The sequence below is a fragment of the Homalodisca vitripennis genome, chromosome 1 (assembly GCF_021130785.1).
Source record: "Homalodisca vitripennis isolate AUS2020 chromosome 1, UT_GWSS_2.1, whole genome shotgun sequence".
NCBI lineage: Eukaryota > Metazoa > Arthropoda > Insecta > Hemiptera > Cicadellidae > Homalodisca > Homalodisca vitripennis.
The window spans coordinates 87415057-87439421 of NC_060207.1; the positions used below are offsets into that span (position 1 = coordinate 87415057).

General features: G+C 32.7%; 1 protein-coding gene across 1 annotated transcript in view; it reads left to right on the forward strand.

Annotated features, from left to right (window-relative positions):
• LOC124366145 (protein GPR107) overlaps nt 1-23866 on the forward strand; it is a 58833-nt gene extending 34967 nt beyond the window's left edge. The window contains exons 9-13 of the mRNA XM_046822461.1: nt 1295-1412; nt 5632-5762; nt 20705-20846; nt 21200-21366; nt 22424-23866. Of these exons, the coding sequence (XP_046678417.1) occupies nt 1295-1412; nt 5632-5762; nt 20705-20846; nt 21200-21366; nt 22424-22544 (679 nt within the window). The 3' untranslated portion in view covers nt 22545-23866. The remainder of the gene's footprint in view (nt 1-1294; nt 1413-5631; nt 5763-20704; nt 20847-21199; nt 21367-22423) is intronic.
• Nucleotides 23867-24365: the final 499 nt, after the last annotated feature.

Genomic DNA, 24365 nt, shown 5'->3' on the forward strand with positions numbered 1-24365 from the left:
ATTTGACCATCACTTTTTGTAGTTTTTTCAAGAGGAAATGTATTAAGAAATTGTAGTTTTTTTAAGAGATGATTAAGCTATTGAAAAAGGAACTTGAGATAAGAAAGAAAAGTTACACACAGCAAAGATGACTTGAAAGAGCAGGCAAGCACAGTTCATGGACCTGAACCAGTGTTAAACTACTGTACAGTAACTTTTTATCTATAATACATGTAGTTAACACCTTCACTGAGTTTTTACTAAGCAAAGATATATATTCTCATAAGACAGTCAGCCACTAGAGTGTCTGTAACAGTTACAGTGTCTAGGAGACAAAAGTCTTGGTAAGGAGAAAATAGATGATTTTAATGCCTTTTTCGTGTAATGTAAAATAGACTTATAGTATAGTGGAGAGCGCTAATTTGTTTTCGTTAAGAAAACAATCTATTTTTTTGTGAAATAAATGGGTGAATAGCAAACAAGTAAAAGAACCAAGTAAGCTTTTATAGTGAAGTTGACTGTTCAAACTTGAAAGACTATAAATTATAGTAAATTGTAGTTACAGTGTAGTGAGAAATAACTTTTTTTGAATACTAGAAGTTAAGGTTGAGCATTATTCTTAAAGTTCTCATACATATAATCAATAATCAAAAGTCCATTATGCTTCAATCTGGTCCCATACAAAAAAAATTTCAAATTATTAATGGAAAAGAATGTTTTTAATTAACTTTCCAAATTTTAGCCTTTATCCTTACCTCCCTTGGGTGTTTATTTCAGTGTAAATATTTTACCCATTTTATTTCAAAAACTTTGGTTTATACTGTCTTAAACAATTTGATACTTTCAATCTGGATTATACAGAATCAATACAGTTCAATTTTTTAATAATAAATTATAAAATTAATACAAATTGATTTTGTCATAGCTTAAAATTATAGTTTTGCTTGTAAAGCATTTGCAATTGTTGGTCATAAAAATAAAAATTATTAAGGTTTATAACAAGGAAGATTTCAATGTCTTTAATTTTCCTGCCTGTAACTAATATATGTGTATCATCAGGGTACAAATATTTTTTTCTATTTTAATAACCCTAAACCCCCCCCCCTCCTATTGCACTATGTAATAAATTCTAGTAAGGAAGCATAAAAATAACAAAGGTATCAAAATTGACCCTTGTTGAACACCAGGTTTCAATGATGTACTAATTTCAAAGGTTACATTTTTTATTCAATTTTTAACTATACCTAATATGATGTGAACAGATGTGTGAATGATTAGACTAGGTCTATGGTCAGAGAACTATTTTCTGTTTCAGATTGAAAGGTTCTGTGTTATTTATCACCATTGTCCTCATCGGGACTGGCTGGACATTCATCAAACATATTCTCTCTGACAAGGACAAGAAGATATTCATGATTGTAATACCATTACAGGTAAGCTATACTTCTTGGTTTGCATTAGTACTTAAAGAACATCTTAATATTTTAACTGCCTACATTCTAATTTATGAGGACTGTCCAGGAATGTACAGGCGGACCATTTAATGTCTGCCAATTCCATGTTTTGAAAAAAGTGCACTGGCTCAACGAATATATTTAATTGTGTTTATAATTTTTTTAGTTTATTGACGATTTAATAATAATCAAGATAAATCATCTATTTAAAAGTCTGGCTTTTTTATTCAAAATACTGAAGTGTATTTAGACATCTGTATCAACGTTTTTCATTGTTGATCACATTACCTGGTAACAAGGAAAAAAACTTAAAATAAGGGGACCAAATGTGACAGGAGTAATAGTAAAAGATCAAAAACTGTTTTCTTTGCTAAGAGGACTGTAATCCAATGTTTGCCCAAACATACTTGTAATTAAGTCTATCCAATTTTCTTATAAATCTACCATTATTGTAAATAATATATAAAACAGTATTAGCAAACATTTGTAAATAGTGTAAATAGATTTTGTGACTCAGTGTTACGGTTTGTAAAACAAACTTCATAGGCCTGGTAGTGATTTGTATTTGTTTTTATTTTTCAGAAAATTGGAACATAACTTTTTTTTATTATACAATTATTTATGTTTTAGTTAATTAAGTGCAGAATTGAAATATTTGGGATGCCATGGTATTTTTTTATAATTTCTTGTAGTTTTAAGGCTTTAAAGCTATTTTTTAATATTAACGAAAAATTTATAACCACAAAAAACACATGGTAGCAAATTATTACATTGTTTTGATAAACTTTACAGTCCTCCATTTAGTTAGAGAATTTAATTTTCCAAATTTTCGTACCAGAAACATTACAATACTCTAAGTAGAAATTGGAAAAAATAGTTTGCTATACAAAACACTTAAAAAAATAAGGCAGTGTGCATGCTGCAATTTTACGGGATTTATAAAATGGGTGTTTGTAGCAGTTTTAAGAGACAATATTTTTTTCTTCAGAGTTAAGAGTTAAGCAACCATGACAGGTGACTGTAGCCTCTGTAGGCAACTGGACTAACGGGTTAATTGCTGAGGTCACTTACTCAAAGAATAACTTCCCCCTCCAAGTGATGACGAAGACTAGTGTCATAGTTATAGAGTCTGATGTTCATTACCCTGGCATGCATTTAAGCCTAACAAATCAGTAGTTCATCATACAACTTTTTCAGCAGTAAAGACCCCTAAATAGAAAAACAAAAACATCAGCAAATGGCCAAACTTTGGACTATGTTTTTTCCAGAAAAATATACTTTTACAAGGATCATAAGACCAAAAATTACAACATTAAATCGTTAAAACTATCACAGTTTTTTAAAACAAATTTTCGAAAAAATACATTCACTATGAAGAACAAACCAGCTATCAAACTCAACCAAATATAAAGTAGAAGTCAAGTAGAAGTAGTAAAGTTATCCTAGTTCTGATTATCCATGCTACTAAATTAACAAAGGCCATTAAAAAATAATATTTAGGAAGGAGTAACCTTTCAGGAATACGTTTAGGAAATTTGTACAAAATTATACTGAAGACACCAATTTTTTTTATGTTGGATATGCGGAACAATGTGGCACAGCATGCCTCACTATTTGCATGGCTTTACTAACCATTGTTAATTCGAAGAATGTTACAGAGTTGGAACGTGCCCATATTTGAGACTGGATACTTTGTCACATAATTTATTATATAAGTAATCCATTATTATCGATCATTATTGAGTTTTTCTATCAATAAAGATATTTTTTTACAATTTATGTATTATCTGAATTTTGCCTTAGTGCATAAAAAGAGAAAAAACAAAGCAAGTTCAATGTGGATTTTTTGTGATCAAGTTCAAGGATATTCGTTTTATGAAAGAGAGGGTAGAGGGTTGTGAGGTGACTTGATAGTTCAAGGCTACTCATCACCAGTGAGTGTCGTAGCATTGCGCCAGCCCGCTGCTGGCTGATCATTTTAGTAGTAATGGGCTCACCTGCTAATTTTAGGTAACAGGTATAACTGCTACTGCTATTTTTAAATAAATGAGCTTGTAATTTACCACTGTGCGATTTGACTTGTTTGGTCTATTAGGAGCTATTAATGTGAAAAATGAATAGAAATTCTTCCTACTGCATATATTGTGTGTGTGTGCTTGCATGTGTGTATGATTTGTTATTACTGCTAGATTATCAGCTATTGCGATTTCTTACCTGCTACTTTCATTCAGTTATAGCGATAAAGTCCCAGTCTCGGTTTCCGATTTTTGGACTATAATTTTTGGTTTGATCGTTCTGTAATTTAGATGGAAGTATTCTCACTCTCATCAGGTGCACATTGAGTGCACTGCAATGTTTTAGATACGATCCCAAAGCACATTGGATCAAACTAGTATTCTGTACATAACATAGCTATATTGAAAAGGGTTGACCAATGGGAATGTTGGGTTTTACAAACATTTACCGTTTTACATATTATTTTTAAGTAAATGTTATATTTACTTAAAAACATGCCTTGTAAATTAATGATACAGTAGAGCATCAATATCCGAAACAATTAGTGCAGGGAGGTTTTCAGATAACCAATTTTTTGGATAATCAGACATCACTGTAAAAGACGTGTCTGGGTTTTTGTAGGGGAATGGGTGGGACAGCTAAAAATATGTTTTTGGATTAGAACACACAATAGCACCTTTTAATATCACACGAAAGTATATATATATATATATATATATATATATATATATATATATATATATATATATATATATATATATATATATATTAATCTTGAATAAGAATTCTTCAAATGTATTAAACAGTTTCTATATTTCGGCTTAAGCCGTCTTCAGGAAATTACAAAAATATAAATAGGGCTATAAGAACAGAATAAACATAAAACATCAACACAGAAAATTAAAATTAAGAATCTATATATATATATATATATATATATATATATATATATATATATAATATGTGAACACATAAAATAGGGATTGCACATACAGTAAATACAATTAGCTCATTGACTTAGATTTCGTATAAACAGTACAAAATTTACTTAAAATTAGATAAAATAGGAACAGTACAAAATCATTCAAAAATTAGATACTTATGATAAAACAGTACAAAATTAACCTAAAAGAAAAAGTTGAACGTGTTTGTTTACCTTAAGCTTTGACACCAGTTTTTTTCCGCTAAGACTCGTAGGTGTTTTAAATACAGCAGCTGCACAACATCACATTCATCTTGCTGTTCCAACCATTTATTGCCAGTCTCAAAGTACTGGAAGGCGTCTACATTGGTCAGACCTTTTTCAACCAAGACGTTATCTTCATCAATGTCATCTTTAGGCTCTTGTACCTGTGCTCTTGCTGGTTTCTAATATCGCCAGAGGAACTAATCCAAGATTTGGAAATAAAATGGTTTGGAAATGTTGTGATTAGCATCAAGTGAAAATAAACATGGAGTCCTATATCCCGACAAGATATTTGGATATTTTGAACAACGGAATGAACCATCCTTAATTTTAATTAAATTATAATTACCTTAACAACAGTTTTTTTTATTGTCTCAAAATAATAATTTATGTACTAATGTATAATGAAAATGCAAAAGAAATGAAACAGGCAATGTATAAAAGCGAAAAATAATACTTTATTGCATTTAAGCTACAGATCAAGCTAGTATCTTAATCAAAATCTCTTTAAATATCTTGTTACAAAATTCGTCCACATGTGAATTCCCATTTAGATGTCAACAACTCAAAAAAATGTAAATTCACTAAATTGTCTATTGAGAAAAATGTTTTTTTTTTATATTTGATATGCTCTTTTATGAAGTAAAACCAGTATACTTAGCCTTATTGGAATTTATTAACAAATATAATCCCGCAATATATTGTGGATAGGTGGTCCCTAAAGGACACCAGGACACGTAATTTAATTTAACAAAATAAAATCTCTCCGTGAAATATAAACTAAACCAAGAAAGTAGTTGGTTTCTTATTCAAAAGTTTTGAAAATTGTCAATTTAAAATAAAAAACTATGGAAAACCTTACTATAAAAAAAATGTCTTCATAATAACATATTACCCTTATCAATTATGTCAATAACTTAAACTATGAAGGTTTGGGGTATAATATCAGTTACCTTTGATAGTGAGGAGTTTATCAGTTTGATGTGGGTTCAACAGGTTCTGGCTAATGTGGCTAAGATAATAATAGAGGAGTCAGAGGAAGGGGACGTGGAGTATAAGACGTGGCTGGACGTGTTCATGCTGGTGGAGCTCCTGTGCTGTGGTGCCATACTGTTCCCAGTTGTCTGGTCAGTAACGCTGTAATCACTATGTTTATCAGTCTAATCTTGTTACAATAAAAAATTGAATTTTTGTTTAAAAATACAGAGGTTTGACTTAATGAGAGACAACATCAGAACGTTCAATATATAATGACTGTAATCAAATATTCAAAGCAATGTAGTGGTTATTTCTTTCCTTTGTTCATTTTAACTGTAAATGTTCCCAATATTAACTGAATTAAAGTAAAACAAGTTTAATGAAAAGTTGGTAACAGCTAGAGTGTTAAGACTAAACTGTTGATGTATAAATTTTAAATTGTTTTATTAATTGACTCTTTTAATAAAAGTTAGTGAATTAAAAATATTGGAGTAAAATATTTTTATTAACATATTATAAAATCCAAATAAAATAATTAGGCTGTTTTGATATAAATACCCTTCCAAGAATACATTAGCTACTCCTTAACCCATTTAGTGCCAACGTCCGTATATACGGACGTTTAAAAAACTACCAAGAAATGCCAACGTCCGTATATACGGACGTTTGAATAACTACCGAAGAATGCCGACGTCTGTATATATGGACGTTCGGAGTAAAAGTCATACCGCAATAATTTTTTAACTTGTTCTAAATTTGTTGATATACAAACAATCAGAATGAACCAATCTACATTTAAAAAAATAATAATAGTAATATCGTAAGGTTCGCCAGGTGTTTAGCCATGATAGAAATGGCCGTGGTTGTTGCATCAGACAAAGTTGTGTCAGCTGATAGTTCACGTCTAACCTCTGTGTTTGGTTGTTTGTGTTGCTGCTTCCACAGTGTTTGTTGTTGATAAATAGTTTACTAACAATGTTTTACTAACATAAAAAGTAAACTTCAATAAAATGAAAACCACATTTGTGTGCAAACGCTGTAAAAAAGGATTGCATCCCTTATGTTTGCCTCACCATATTTGTGTTACCACCTAACTATAATACCTATGTACAAAAGTGTGTAAATTTTTTTGTTGATATTTTACAAAGTGTACATTATTTTTTAAGTAGAAAGTAGTTTCAGACAGTTTTTAATGGTTTCATAGTGGAAAATAGGTACTTTGGGATTATACCAACCACACCCAGACATGAATCGTTATTTGACATTTTGCTTCTACTGATTACTAGATTAGCGTAAAACAATATTTCGTCAATATAAAACAGGAATTGTCTTATCGCAAACCCCTCCCCATCCTCAGACAGAGGTCAAAGTCGAGCGGTCTAGAGGCCGTGAGAAACGAGGCGGTCCCTGACCTTGAGCAGAGAAAGCAGTTAGAACCGGATTTTCAGTGGTGGGGACGGCAGACGCTTAGTTCGCTGCTATTCTCTTTCGCAGTAAACATCGTGCCATAACGCGCCTTACTAAAAAACATTATTTCTCGTGATATATACGTGAAGTGCCAATTTCATAGTATTTAAGTACCGTAAGTTTAGTAAAACGTGTTACGTACCGTTATAACAGTGTGTATTTTACAATTTATATATACTTAGTAAATATTTTTGTTATAAATTTGTGAATAGTGTCGAGATGGGTGACAACAGAAAAAGCAAGGTCGGTGGTAAAATTTTACACAGCCAAGCTAGAGAAATAATTTTTAACTTGTACACTTTTATGAAAAGGGAAGCAGAACAAGGGCCAATATTATTAAAACAAGTTCAACAGCGTGTAGCAGAGGCCCACAGGAATTTTCTAAAAACTAGTGTAAAAAGAATTGTGAGTGAAGAAAGAACCGCGCCGAGAAATGGTCCACGTTTCTCAAACTCCCAGAAAAACATGGTCGAAAAAAATTTAAAAAACAGCTGTTGACGACTTTGACAAGACTGTTATACGGCGGACTGTTCATGAATTCCACAGAATAGACGGTCAGCGACCTACCCTAAAAACTCTTCTTCCGTATTAAAAGAAAAAATCGGGTTTTTTAGAGGAGGAATATGGACTCTGAGACAAGTTCTCAAGGAACTTCAGTTTAAAATGGAGAAAATCTACAGATAACAGAAAACTTTTAATAGAAAAACACGAAATAAGAGAACACAGAGTTCGTTTTATTAGAGCTATAAAACGTTTTACAGAGAAGAGGGTCGACCAATTGTTTATACGGATGAGACTTATGTCCACGCTTCGCACACAAAGCCCCACTCATGGTCAGATGGCAGCAACAAAGGCCTCTTAACACCTATTTCTAAGGGCGAATATGGAATAATTGTTCACGCAGGGTAATGAGAACGGATTTATCGACAATGCATTGTTGGTGTTCAAATCAGGCCAAAAGTCAGGTGACTATCATGATTGTATGAATTTTAAAAATTACAAAAAAATATCTGCAAGAAAAACTTATTCCAAATTTACCACCAAAAAACCGTCCTTGTGATAGACAACGCATCATACCACAATAAACAACTAAACCCCGCACCTACCAGCAATTCCAAGAAAGCAGAGATAATTCAGTGGCTAGTTAACCATAACATCCCGTTCCATGACAAAATGCTTAAAACAGAACTCTATCAGATTGTGAAGCTTAATAAGAACCCGCACAAAATGTTTGAGATTGATTCCATACTTGCAGAACACGGTCACTCCGCTTTGCGCCTCCCTCCTTATCATCCCGATCTTAACCCGATAGAAATGATCATGGTCACTGATAAAAAAACCACGTTTGCCCTGAAAAACACGACCTTCAAATTAAATGACTGCATCAAGCTAGTGAGAGAAAAAGTCCAAGATATTACAAAAGAGGAATGGGCGAAGAGATGCCAGCACGTTATAAATATTGAAAAAAAAGTATATGGAACATGAAGTATCTATTGATGTCATCACAGAATCTTTCATCATAAATCTAGAAGCCGGCAGTAGTGATGACGACAGTGGAAGTGACAGTGAACACTCTAGCCATAGAGAAGACAGTGGCGGTGAAATGAGTGGAGTGGAAGTGCTTGAATAACATAAATGACAAGTAAGTGACGCAATTAATTTATTTGCTTATTAGGTTTAATAAAGAATATTTTATTTTGCAATTCTAAGATAATGAAACGTCAATAGTAAGTATTGATAATAATAAATATATAGGAAAATACAGCAAGTCTCCTTTCATATTTTTATGATATAAAAATAATGTACATTAACTTTTCATGACAATATAAACTAATAAACATACAGTCAGACAGACAATATTATATATTTATGCTACTAGCTAACGTGTTGCTCAAAATCGAAACAAAAGTGATAATGTGTAGTTAAATACTAAAAACCAAACATTTAGTAAACAGCTGTTAAATTGTAGTTAGTAGACATCGATATAAAAATTGAATTTAGTTTGATACAATGTCGAAGGATAGCGTCACTGTAGACCTTTACTGTATTAAAGTGATACTGTTGATACCCGTACTGTTGTTAAGAGTTCTAAGAAGTATTAGCAAATCTAGGTAAAGATACCTTTAATTTGACACCTCAAACGTTAATATCTATCAAGCCGTTATCGAATATTATGATTTCGAAGAAAAACCCCTAGCGTATCAATACAACGCTCCTACTGGGCTAACTTTTCTTCCTAGAGTAGTACATCACTGGGCCGCTATCATACACTTCCCCTCCACTGGCGAGCTATCCCACCATTACCCGCCTCTTCCCCTACCAGGGCTCAGCTCGTTACTCACGTCCTCTAGTAGATAACGTGATTGCAGAGTCGCGTCGCTTTGTTGTACTTTCGTGTTTTACCTCTACATTTCTCCAAACACAAAAATTCAACAAAAACAAACATTACCAAACTAAAACTAAACTCTTTATTGAAAAAACACTCAAAACTTGTTTTTATTCTTGATCACATTCCGCCACCCAAAATGCGAGTGCCTCCGGCCATGTCAACGAAAGAAAAACATCCCTCGAGATAGTACCTATCAGTAAAATATCAAATTCTAGAGGGGCTGATCAGAAATATAAATTGAATTGTAATGGAAAGGTAATTATGTACCATGCAAATCATGTGATGCCGTGCGGCCTGCCGTAATTGGGATTCTCCAGAAAGATAAGATAACAGCGACAACAATACCGATCACAATACCTGGAAATGCTTGTAAGTTTGTAATTACAGAGTTGTTTTTTTCGTTCTATCATGTTTGTTTCTATAAATTTATATTTTTGTGTTCTTCATACTGGTGTGGTCGGTATAATCCTAAAGTACAGGAAAATATTATAATCAATCAATCAATCAATTCTTTATTGTCATTAAACAACATACAACATTGTAATAGACATTGTCAAATAGGAACATAAAATTTACTCTATGCTAAAAATATAAATATAAAGGCCTACAACATAAAACATATAAAATATTAGACTAGAATGGTAGGCTATGTATTGTTAAAACTTAAGGTCACTCATGTCAGCAGTTTCCCAGTCCTCAACACAATAAAAGGCTTTAATTTTTAACCAATTTTGTAAAACGTTTTTAAAATTATGTACAGTAACATTCTTAGCAGCTAATGGTAACTTATTAAACAGTTTGACCCCAATGTAACCATAACTGTGTTGTGTTTTACTTAGTCTAACATATTTACAATCAATTAGGCCCTTATTTCTAGTGTTATGCTCATGGCAACTACCTCTTAGGTTATATTCATCCAAATGTTCTTTAACATAGATCAGACATTGGAGAATATACATTGAGGGAACAGTAAGTATGCCTAGCTCTGTAAAATGTGATCTACAGCTATCCAGAAAGCCAATACCTGAAACACATCTGATTGCTCGCTTTTGCCATTTAAAAACCTACTTTGCACCAGGGGCGTTTCCCCACAGGATTAGGCCATACAATATGTGCGAGTGGAAAAAGGCATAGTATGCATTTATGACTAAACTGTCATTTGTGTACTGTTTTAGCTTACTTAGTAGGAAAACTACTCTAGATAAGCGAGTACACAAGTTACTTGTGTGATGATGCCAGCCCAATTTACAGTCTAATGTAATTCCTAACAATTTCACAGTCTTATCATCTAAGTTACATAAACTAAATACAATTTCCTCTGTTTTACTACTATTTACAGACAATTGATTGGCACAGAACCATAGATTAGATCTCTCAACCATATAGTTTTTAACAATACAGTTAGTTTCAGAATTAGCGCTTGAAGTTAACAGTGTCGTGTCATCTGCATATAAAATACATTTATCAGGGATAAAAGCAGGTAGATCATTGACAAATATCACAAACAGAAAAGGGCCTAGGACAGAGCCCTGAGGTACCCCACTTAAAACTCTTAAAACATCAGATTTTTCTTCAGAAATTTTTACAAATTGATATCTATCAGTCAGATATGTCTCCATTAACAATAATTCTTTTCCCTTAATGTTATAAGATTGTAGTTTTTTAATAAGAACATTATGAGGAACAACATCAAAAGCTTTACTTAGGTCTAATAGCACAGCAGATGTTTCTTTTTTGGCCTCAAAACCACTCATTACATGTGATACAACATCTTCCACAGCCTTAATAGTAGAAAGGTTTTTCCTAAACCCATATTGAGATGGGGATAACATTTTGTTGGCTTCAAAATAACATTCTAGTTGACTTTTTATTGCACTTTCAATCACCTTAGATATTACAGGAATGAGCGAAATAGGTCGATAGCTATTGGCATCCTGCCTATCACCTTTCTTATAAACTGGTACTGTAACTGTTATTTTTAAACACTTAGGGTAGGTACCTTCATGTAGAACCCAATTAATCAGGAAAGTTAGAGGATCTACTATGCTAGTAACAATCTTTTTTAGAACAAAATTAGACATCCTGAGCTTTAGAATTACTTAAACTATTTACAATTTTATTTACATGATCTACAGTAACTTCTTTCCATTTAAAAACATTTGGAGAAGGTGCACTCCATGTTGACAATAATATATCAATAGGATCAGAGACATTATCATGACTTATAGTACTGTTAACATTAGGCCTACTTCCTACATTTATAAAATGAGTATTCAAAGCATTGACAGAAATAGGTATAGGCCTATCATACTTATTTGTTGAATTAGACAGCCTTCCACACTCAGAGTTAATGATATGCCAAGCTGCTTTACATTTATTTGTAGCATTCATAATATAGTTTTCATTTGCCTGTTTTTTTGCTATCTTAACTTGAGACCTGTAAATTTGCTTTAACCTCAAGTAACTGATTTTGTAGTTAGGATTAACAAGGGACTTATTGTAATATATTAACATTATTGATCTAATATTTTTCAACTCAACAGTATACCATTTCTTATCTATACTATGAGACATTACTCCAGTTACCGGTACATCATTAGGCTGCGTAGGCTTAGTTTTAATTGGACAGCAAATATCAAAATAGTATTTTAAAGTTTCCATGAAACAATCAAATGCATCTTCAACCAAATTGTAAGGCAATAGCAAATCTAACCAATTAATATTATTGAGCATGACCCTAAAACTATTTACAGTGGAATCATTCAGTAGCCTAAAAGATTTATTCTCACTATTCAGTCCCTTTGCACTGTCAGTACCAGTACCACCATGATGCCTAGTATTAGGCTTAATACTTAATATTAATCCCAAATGATCTGATAGATGAGGCTGTGTTACCTTACAGTCTACATCTTCATAGTGAAAATTAGTAATTATATTGTCCAAACAAGAGTTATGTCTGGTAGGCTCAAAATTTAAACAAAAAGTCATAAGACCTTAGCCTATCTAAGAAACCTCTAATCTTAAGATCACTATTCCTAGGGTCAATATTAATGTCTCCAGCAATAACAACTTTGCTGTTTTTGTACTTATAAGACTTATTAATAAATAAAATACATTTTTCAAGTTTGTCAGTAAAAATATTTATGTCAGAGTTTGGGGCACGGTACACTGCAACCACAATCAGATTAAGGTCTGGGAATGCCACCGCCGCAGCTTCAAATTGTTGCTCCTCACATAACTCCTTGACATTAATGCAAAGAAAATCAAAAGTAAAGTTAGTTGCCACATAAATGGATACTCCACCATGTTTCATGAAAGATCTGGTAAAACTTGTAATCAACTTGTATCCTGAAGGAACATAAAAATTTAACTCTTCCTGTGAGCACCAATGTTCGTTTAGGCAAAGAATGTCACATTGAATATTCTGCAGAAAGAGCTCCAATTCAAGCAATTTATTTTTAACAGACTGAATGTTCAAATGATATAAAGAAACATCACCCAAGTTAGGCGTAGGCCTACTTTTAGTTGCGTCAAGTTGGTTATTTGTATTGTAATTTGATTCTTCATTAGTTTTAGGCACTATAAGCTTTATAAAGAAGCTAAATAGTGTAAATAACACAAAAAAGTGAAAATGTAACTTTCTAAAAAAATTAACATGATTTTTTTGGTTTTTGAAATATTAATCAAAACTTTTTATGTGTGTATTCAGTTTTAATTCCTCTTTCAAGTGATAGTATGTGTTATAGTGAAATATTTTTTTTAAAGTACTATTTTTCATGTGAAACTGGAAAAATATTAAAACTGTACTAAAATGTCTACTTTTTTTTAATTTTTTTAAAATTTAAGTTAATTACATTTAGAAATATAATTTGCTTTATAGTTTTTTATAAGGAAATTTATTTTACTGCAAAACAATGAAAAAGTTAGGAAAATATCTCAATATTTGTAATTTTTACAATTTTTTTAGTAAAACACTGCAAAACGGCTGAAATAGGCCTGGCATCCTACAGTAGTATTATGTGAAAAATCACTGGCATTTCTCAGACCAACTTTTGATTTTTTGTCTGGCACTAAAAGGGTTAAATCATAGTTCTTAGATTTACAAAGCATTACAATAGAAACATCTAAACCCTTGAGACCAAAAAACCACGGCTGGCTTCAACCAAATGAAGGTCATGTGGACAGTTTTCTTCAACTCCCTTTAAGCATCATGAATATGCACTAAAAGGCCAAAACATCACTATAGAATATTATCTGGAAGGAATATTATCCTTTGTTGCTGTTGTGATGATGTACAGCAACTAAATACCTAGCAGCTCCACCATGATTGTGCACCTGTCTATTCTGGTCATCTGATTCAGACTTTCCACGACAGGCTTCCTGTGATATTTATTTTGCAAAATAAAAATGCCTCTAAAAGGAAGCCGGTTTTTAGAGAAGACATCATAGATACTCTTCCAAGACACATGCTCCAGAGATGTCCAACAATCTTCTCCAACTAGATCTGGGACCACTGATATTGGCCATCAGTGGAAAACGTTCCATTCTTCTAAGGAAAATGTCGCATTTAGAAGAATTGTGTGCCACGCAGAATATCTGGTTCCTCCAGCTAACTTGTCCACCATAACTTCGTGATATTTGATAGCTCATATTGTATGGACAACACTTCCCATGCACAGGGGAACAATTGTGTAAATTCATGATGGTCACAATCTCTGTTTAGCTCAATATGAGCAAGAGCCATGGTCTTCCATGCAGTATATTATCATGCAAATGGTTCAACTTCAACTGAATCTGTTCAACATTGTGTGCTGTGAAGTCATGAGCATGCCCAAGAAAAACTGTGAACTGTGACACCCCAGATCTCAGGAGGCTGTCGTAAGCAATGTTCCAGAGATCTGGGCGGAGTATTGAATCCTGCACGGCATTGGTGGTGACACCCATTGTCTGCAGGTCTTCTCTCTTTCATGAGTTAGCTTCTGCTCTAAAGATGATCTTCAGTGAACCTTAACAGATAAGCTAGAACATGGGACATTTTTCTCCGTACATTTAACATATCAACATATTTTGTTTAGTTACTTCAAGCATATCAACTTGCATTACCGAATGAAAATATTGATATTAGTGAATATATTTTAAAAGAAGTTACTGAATTATAGTTTCCAAAATTACTGCTAACAAATATTTAAATTGAAATTCACTATGCTCTAAAAATTCTCTTTCAGTAAAAGATTTAATTTAAATTATTATTGTAGTGTTGAAATCATGTAGATCCCAAGATAATCTCAACCTAGGTATACAGAAGTCTCTGTTAATAAGGAAAGAATGAAACACAGTTTCTAGTATGTAAAGTAAAAAGGTAGTCTTATATTATGGTACTACTAGCTGTTTCCCGCGGCTTCGCACGCGTCTCTTAAGCTTTGCCCGTATATTTCTTTGCCTTCAAATAGTGTTTGGATATTTTAATATACGTAACTACTGTGTTGTAATTGCAGTTTATAATGTGCAGGCGCTTTGATAACTTTTATATCTTGCAGTACAGCCTGGTGGTTAGTTACATCAATGGGCATTGCGTATAAACCTTCTACATAGAAAAATACAAATTTTCATAGTGATCGGTCCAATAGTTTCTGAGTCTATAAAGGACAAACACACAAACATTCATTTTTATATATTATGATTGCAGAAACAGTTTAAACAAAATTTGTCGTTTCTCTTAAGCTTACTCTATGCTTTAAAACTATAAGTGTAAAGAAATTTATATATAAATATATTTTTTGTCGCATTATATATGTTTACAAAGAACAGCTGATTAAAAATTTGAAAAGACTCTTTCACTTAATAACATATGTTTGCTGCAATGCATTTCTTACGGGTATTTCTGTAACCAGTGGGGCGGAATCCTGAATCGGGAAAGGGATAAAAAGTATCCTATAACCTTCTACAGATCAAGACGAACAAATTTAAAAAAAATTAGGCGAATCCGTCCAGCCGTTTGTGAGTGATGCTGTTACACACGAACAGTTTCATTTTTATATATATAGATTTGTTATACACATGTTGCGTTATATAGTAATAACAAAATGGTATATTACGAGATGACAATTCAGTCCCAGGAATTCAGTATAACTTGGGAACTGGCAACACTACGTCATTTATTATCGTATGTATAATAAGAGGGGACCTTCCTTTAGTTGAAGACGAAGTTTAACATTGATAGCGCGATTGTTTTATATCTGTTTTTCAAAAGTATCTGTTTTATTACTGTCATGAAAATGAGTAGTAAAACATAACAAGCAATGTCTTGAGATGCCTTAACTCTAGGGCAGGATACGGAATACACGGACCAGGAGTCGACATGGCTGTGGCCCTAGGAAGACATGCCACGGTTTTTCAGGCGGAGGTCATGGCAATAGACTCATGTTACAGAAGACTCATACAAATGAGGGCAATAGGATTGAAATACTTAATACTTTCTGATAGTCAGGCTGCACTAAAGGCACTTGATACCCGTTCGTTTGATTCAAAAGCAGTCTAGGAATGTAAGAATGCTGTAGCTGAGCTGGCAACGAATAACAGAGTAACACTTGGTTGGGTACCGGGTCATGAAGGCATTCATGGAAATGAAAAAGCAGACATCCTCGCCAAAAAGGGAGCGGAATCCATAATGGTGGGGCCTGAGCCAGGTTGCGGGATAGCCTTCTCCAACAGTAAAGCTCTGGTCAAAGATTGGGAAAAGAGGATAAGAAACATTAATTGGAGTAGAGCCTCAGGATTAAGACTATCCAAAATGTTTATCTCTCCTTACGTTAAAGGGTGGACAACTCTATTAGATCAGAATAAGGAAGATATAACACAAATATTAGGAATGTTGACAAGACATGGCCCCCTAAGGAAACATCTTATGAGGGTAGGCCTTAGCCAGACTAACGAATGTAGACTCTGTGGAGAAGAGGAGGAATCAGCAGAGCATATTTGGTTAGATTGTCCTGCCATCTTAGAAACTCGGAAAAGATTCCTGGGAGCATATCTCCTCAGCCCCAAGGAAACCAGAGAACAGGAGCCCTCAAATCTGATCGGTTTTTGCAAAAGCCTCGGACTTTGAGGACACAAAATTAAAGTAAGGGAGGCGCAAAGATCCTTTTAGGACTAAGCGCGGGGACAAACTGTCCTTTTCCCTCAGGAAGGAAAAATTTTAAAAAAATGTCTTGAGATCCAAGACACTGTGGTGAAAACACATAGGAAATCCTCAGAATAATTGCAGGTGATGTACAGAGATGACTGCATGTTGAAAACTTGTGTGTTTGATTGGGTGAAGCGGTTCAAGGCAGTAAAGGCGTATTCACGGTAGATGACGATCCACGTGAAGGAGCTCCCATCATCTCTTGTATACCAAGATAACTGACCGTGTGCACGCACTGGTCACATCTGACAAGCACCTAGGCATTTGTGCATTGTCTAATGAGTTAAACATCAACATAGAAAACCGTCCGCAAGATGTTACACAAAAATTTGAGTATGCAAAATATTTCTGCTAAGATGGTGCCAAAATTTTTCACTCATGATCAAAAATAGATACAATAATCTGCGTGAACTAGTTGTCCTGCATCCAAAGCAAAATTACGGATTGGATGAGTCAAGTAGTCACTGCAGGTAAGGCCTGGATATTTGAGTATGACACTGAGACTCATAAACAAAGTCAGCAGCGGGTGAATAAGAGGGGGGGGGGGAGCGGCCGATGAAAATTATGAAGTGAAGGTCTCTTCTGAAGGCAATGTGATTTTTTTTCAATATACGCAGCATCAAATTCAAATTCTTTATTGCCAGAACATCTTTACAATGTATAGCAGTGTCAGAATCAAATTCAGCATGAACTGTCATCTATGATATACATTGCCTAGGCCTAGTAACAAGTGTCTATCCAATTACAGCATAATAATCACTGATGTCATATGGGCTGATATTAATCAATAGCATTTTTACACTTTTCTTGAAACAATTAATTTCAAGAGATTTAAGATGAGAAGGAAGAGAGTTGTAGAGTTTAATGCCTGTTTCAGCAAAATAATTTAAAGTGGTTTTAAGACTACATTGAGATATTCTAAGAGAATTTGAGTTTCTAGTCATATGTACATAGTGAATACATTCCTGGTGGCCATTTCTATGTAGGTATCCTAGAGCGGCTGTTGGAATGTATTTATCACTTGTGACGAAACAGAACTGGATTCAGCCACAAAGATTCATTCATTCTGGATTTATTGTTCATTATACAAGAGTTTTTAGCAAAGAAAAGGCATTCTAACATTTCCGTACCCACTATATAGCCTTAATATTCTCCCTTGTGACTTTTCCTTATCTTCCGAGATGAAGTAGCTCTGCCAGGATACTCATAGCAGCATATGGAGGCCAAGAAAGCTGTAACCATGGTGTTGAATGTATTAAATTTGAAAGGTAACCAAGGCTGCTTCCAACCGTGGGAGCAACATTGTAATCATGTAAAGTTAGAGGGAGACTACTGTAAAAGTTTGTAATAAAATTTTGCTCATAACTTAATTGATTGTATTTTATTGACAGATATTAATAAAAAACGCCAATGTCCGATATGTCGGACGTCTGTATTTTTTTTTTTTATTGACAGATATTAATAAAAAACGCCAATGTCCGATATGTCGGACGTCTGTATTTTTTATTGTTACTGGCTACTGTTACGTTCAAATGCCGAAATATTTGGTATTTTGGTTGTTTAGGAGCAAAGGATAATGAAAGAAGCCATTTGAAGAACTTTGGATTTCTATTTTAATCGTCTTTGACTAGAATTGACGAACTACCTAGACAGCTGTCAAAACCAGTTGATCGGGTTATGTTACTGAAATCTTCGTTCGTTGTTGTTTACAATGTTATCGAAAGTTTTTTTAAGTGTTACTTTTGTTGTTCAAGGATAAAATGAGTAAAAGAGTTAGATCTAACTCTCCTGTGAATGAGGGAACAATAATTAACAGTCTAATTGATGGTGGTGTACAAGTGCAAGACGAACTGAGTGACGATTTCCTTCAGAATTAGTTTAAAACTTACTCCTCCATTCAAAACTTACATCAGGCACGTTTAAATATTGTAAATATGTAGAAATTAGGTTTAGGTTTTGTATACTTTTTCGTGTGTTATTGCTTTTTATAAACTAATGAATGAACAGAAGTATAAGAAAAAGTGTTTTCATGTGAAACATCGCAGTGTACATCCAATGTCCAGAATTTGAGGAGTGTTGAGTTTTGGGAAAATCCTCATAGTGCAGCTATGTTTCAAAGTAACACCTTCAAATTTGGTATATGTTCTAAGCAATTGCTCTAGTTTATAATGATATCATGCTCATAATTTTTGTATAATTTTAAAAATAAATTATCACATGCCAAACACAATTTTTATTTATTTTTTATTTACATAATTTTTTAAATTAAATAATGAGTTTGTTTCAAATTAAAATGTATTTTTATTATTTAAAAAACAGCATTTAAATACGAGTAAATAAAATAAAAATTCATGCAAATCTAATGAAAAATAAAAAAGATACAGCAATTTTTTTAAATGAATGCACGACAGCGATTTTCCTCCTTGGCAATTTTGGCTGATACAATAGAAACAATGGCCGGCAGTAAAAGGGTTAATATACATTTTAATATTAGTATACAATAACAATTTTTATTATTTCATAAAAATTTGCAGATTAGCTTATTCCAGGAACATTATTCTGTACTGTAAGCAAATTTTATATTTTAACCTCTCAAATGCTGTTGACACGTATACATGATCTTATTACCTATGCTCTTAACGTCTTTGAGGCATATACATGTTTTGGCTATCATCTGTTGGGCACAACTGTATCTATTTATAGTGGACAGTGATCAAGGTCATGCACAGCGCCAATGATGTGTATGCGCGAGGTGCCAATCGTAGTCCAACTACTGTGCAAGCGTGAATCCTCAGTGTGTTTGGCTTGTGTGGCGTATTTTGGATGTGTTTTGCACTAGTTTGTTATTTAGTTAGTTATTTTCGTATACAATGACAAACCCCAATGATCAAAGAGTGATACATATTCTTAGTACACATAGTAAAAGAAGTAAAGATGTTGTGACCCAATGCTCATGTAAATAACCAAATATGCTACCAACAACTAAGCCAAACTTTTTGAATTACACTAAACATATGGATGCAGTAGACCGAAGTGACCACTTCATTTCAGGTTACCAATTTATTCACAGCACATGTAAGTGGCATTGACAAATGTTTTTTGATTACTTGAAATTGTAATTGTAAAATCTTACATATTGTACAGACTTTTACAAATAAAAAATGGAAAAAAGCCGTAGTACATCTTGAGTTCAGAAAGAGCCTGGTCACAACACTTCACAAGGGCCACCAGAACAACACGTATATGGCTCTCAACAATTTATAATAAGTCAACAAACTTTGTCAATTTGGGATTTGGACTCACCAACTATGTCATTGAACACATCTACCTCCTACTTAAATAAATTTAAAAGTCTTAAGGCTTTAAAAAACATAGAGTGCTAAATCGGATATTGTCAACTACCTACGAGACCGAAGTTTCTTGGGATAAGAAGAGGGTTGGTTAAAACGAATATTTCCATTATATAATCCCTTGTTTAGGCTATACAAATGTAAGCTTAATGTTATTTATATCAATCAATGTTTGTTTCATTATCACTACACTTAATTACAGGATTACAAATATTTGCTATAGTTGTATCTTATAATAATATATTTTGGGAAATGTAATCCATCCTCTTTGTCATGTGTCAAAAAATCCTGATGTGTAGCTAAGCATACACTAAATATTACTTGTTTTTTTTTAATTAATCAGAATGTGGTTATTAACTTACAATTATCTAACTTGACAACATAAGAAGCTATATGTCAGAAAACTAAGAATATAACAATAATATAATACATTTAATGATGACAGATGTCTGCAATTTGTTATCCTTTTAATATGTTACTCTCCATCAATAAGAAACAGTAAATAAAGAAAGTGGTTTATGTTTCACTCTGCTCATTGTGAGAATTAATTGTTGAAATTTCAATACACTGTGTTCGTATAAAAGTTCACAAGAAACTACAAGTAAAGAAGACACAATTATACTGATGAGAAATTTTTTGTTTTTATCATAAAAATCAAATTATTTGTAAAACAATGTTGTATATGTACATTTGCTGTTGCAGGTCAATCAGGCATCTGCAAGAGGCTTCTCACACTGATGGCAAGGCTGCTATCAACCTCCGTAAACTGAAACTTTTCAGACATTTCTATGTTATGATTGTGTGTTACATCTACTTCACTCGCATCATTGTGTACTTATTACAGGTAAGCAAATATTTCTGGGTGGCAGCAGGTTTCTCACGCTGATGGTAAGGCTGCTATCAGTCTTGGCATTGAATTTTTATTTGTCAATACGTCTATTATTACTCTATGTAATTGATTTAATGTTTTTTTATTTAAAAATTAATAAATAAATATATGAAATTTGGGTGGTTTATTTAAGTAGGTACTCTAAATCTGTTGTCTAAAAATTTTAATTGCTAAAGTTAGATTTCTGTTGACCCCAAGAAACTATAAAACTGTCTGGTATTTTTAATTAAGATGAATTTTACAATCGTGAATTATTGTATAATATTTTGCAAAGTCTTGTGAAGTAACCGAACATTGTGATGTTGCAGATAACAGTTTCGTTCCAGTATAAGTGGCTGGATGAGATGTTCCGTGAGATGGTGACTTATGTTTTCTTCGTAATGACAGGGTATAAGTTTCGGCCAGCATCGGCTAACCCGTACTTCCAGGTCAGCAATGAGGAAGATGACGATGCAGATGAAGAGATGGATGTTGTGTAAGTGTTAGATTTATTACAGCTATGATAAATTTATTTATGTAATTAAAACACAACAGATTGTAACCATATTATAACCACTGAATATAGTTGTAATTACTCAAATGTAAAAAAAACCAATACTTAAATTTTAATTTTGTGAGGCTTTTTTGACAGCTAGGCTCTCTTTGTCAGACACCTTACAATAATAAATCAATACTTGCTTCAGCCTCAACATTCCTGGATGTAATATTTTAATGTAATTTAATGCCTGTCATAAGGTGTGTGTTACATAATTTTATAGATTCATATTGCCAATTTCTTAAGTTCATTGAAAAAGACTGGTGGTTTTGAATCTGTATTCTTGCTATTTATGGTCAAAATTTGAGAATGTTGTAGACTAGTGTTATTCTTCCTGTATAATGTATAGACATTAAAAGTAGTGGAACTAAACTGTTGTTTAGTGTTGGTTTTTGATGATGGTGAGTTTGTGTAGGTAAAAGGTTATTTTTTAGATTTAACACGACAAATGGAATCGCTACATTTAAAAACACAAAAACATTAGTCCAGTAACGAGCATTGTGTCTGTTAACGTTATTGTTTAACATTAAAGTGACTTCTTCTTAGAAAGCAGTGTTGTTTAATCTAATTGTATTGTCATCAATGTTCCGCATCATTATTACAAAAACTTCTGCTCAACGATCAAAATCGTCCTCATTTAGCTCATGAACTAAACAAATTTTGGTTGAGATAAAAAGCTCTATTTTCTACTGTTCTTTTATCAAGACCTTTTAAATGAGGTGTCACCTAATGGGTCTTTACATCTAAAATTTTTGAGCCACTTCCCCAAAATCCCATTTTATGGAAATGGGCAAAGTTGTAACATTGACTAAAAAATTAACTTCTATTTCCTGGAAAGGTGTCCCGAGTTCCATCCCTCCATCTTTATCCATCAAAAACTAAACAGATTGTATGGGACTTTAAACTCAAACTGTATATTAAATAATTAATAAATAACTAATCCACACAAGTGGTCGTCAGAAGTAATGATTGAACCATGTATCTCCGATGTTTGTAGGGTGAGCCAGTGTGGTGTGAAGGAAGGCTTGAGCAAGCTGTCCCGTGTCACAATGGAAGCTACACAGGAAGAAAAAGACTCTCTCATCAACAAACGGGAGAGCAGCCACGAGTACGACTGAATACAGAACCTGATGATGGCTAATTCTGCTCTGCTAAGCATCCCAAGCACAATCGTGTTTGTGTGTGCTAAAACCTTGTACAAATAATGTAAATATTTGAAGGGCATTTCTTACCATTAATATCTACAAAATGCACTGCCTCCTTTCTTGCTGAGCAATACACCAATAGTAGATAAGCTTATAAAACGTAAAAGTTACGTATTTATGTTTTGTGTTCTTTTTCTTTCTTAAATGATATTTTTGGTATGTTTTTAGGTAAATGTGGTTTGTAAAATAAATACAAATTATTTTATGAATAAATTATTACTTGCAAATTTATATTATTTTGTAAAAACATCATATAAATAACTGTAAATTTATACAAATATTTGTATTAAAAAATTTATGTATATACTTAAAATTAGATACAATAAAAGTAATTTGTAATTTTTGTCCGCTAATATGGCTTTTAAAAACATTCGGAAGTTCAAGCTGTGTAAAGCTAATGTTAATTACATTTTTGTCAAGCTTATGAAGAGCTGTATTTTGTGAATTGATTTAACTTGTTTTCTAAGTTTGACTTACTTAGATGGTTTTGCTTAGTTTTGTGAATATTTCTGGCCTTGAAATTAATATAGCAATAAAAATGAGGTTGATGTACTCAACAGTACTGGAAACTAGTCATAATCCTGACTATGTCTATACCTGTAATATCTTTTAGAAACATATTGTTAATAATAAGTTTAACCAGTTTGATTGTCTATTTATTATATTTATGATATGTACCTCATTTGACTTTGCAGCTCTCCTGTACACATGTAAACTTGTTTTCTGCCATTTTAGTGTAATCTGATTTAATATAAAATATATTTATTTTTTAATTTTATTTAGTTGTTGTTTTTAACTTATATTTAGGCTGATAAATTAGAATCATATTATTTGATTGCAATGCTTTGAATATAAAAAATATAGATTATTATTATTATAACAATTTTAGTGATTTTTTAAATTTAGTTTTGTGAAGTATCTCAAAAGAAGATAGCACTTTTATTTCATGCTTAGTCATTACCACTTCATTATAAAGTATGATGTGACAGTACATTCTGAGTCATAATCAATTTTCTGTTCAAATTATTATTTTAAACCTATTTTGATACATTTAGACTTTTTTTGCTTGAATTGTCTTCTTAGAAATTATTGTAAATCAAAATTATATTTAATTTATTTTCATAACCATTTAACATGTTAAGTGCCAGAAGAACTTTTTGACTATTCTCTAAACTGTGATATTAGGGGATCGTTCAGAAAGGAAGTTGCTTTAATAAATAAACAATTACACGTAACGTTTACAGCTTTTTTATTACATACATTTGAAAGAACAATTCTTAAACTATTTGTCAACATAGTTAACATTTAAATTTAAGCACTTATCATGTATAGGCACAAACTTTTCAATACCTATGAATAAAACTTTGCTGCCTATGAATGTGAGGTGGTTTCTGTGGTGACAAGCCGTGACAACACTCCATTGATTGGTTTTTTTTCAACATTGACATAAGAAACCCATGATTCATAACCAGTGACTATGTGCTTAAGACGTTTCTTCATGGTACTGAATAGTCAAGATTCTGGATATCCATTGGGCACAAAATTTTCAATGACCAAGTTTCTCAGTTACAATTTTATACAGTATATTTTTTAATATCTGTGGAAAATGCTTTGAAAGATCTGTGCTTGTGAAACTTTGGTTTTTCCTAACTTAATGATTGATTTGTCAACAGGGTATTTAGTAACCCAAGTGGTTGGCCACTTCACTTTTCGTCATGAACATTAATTTGTTCT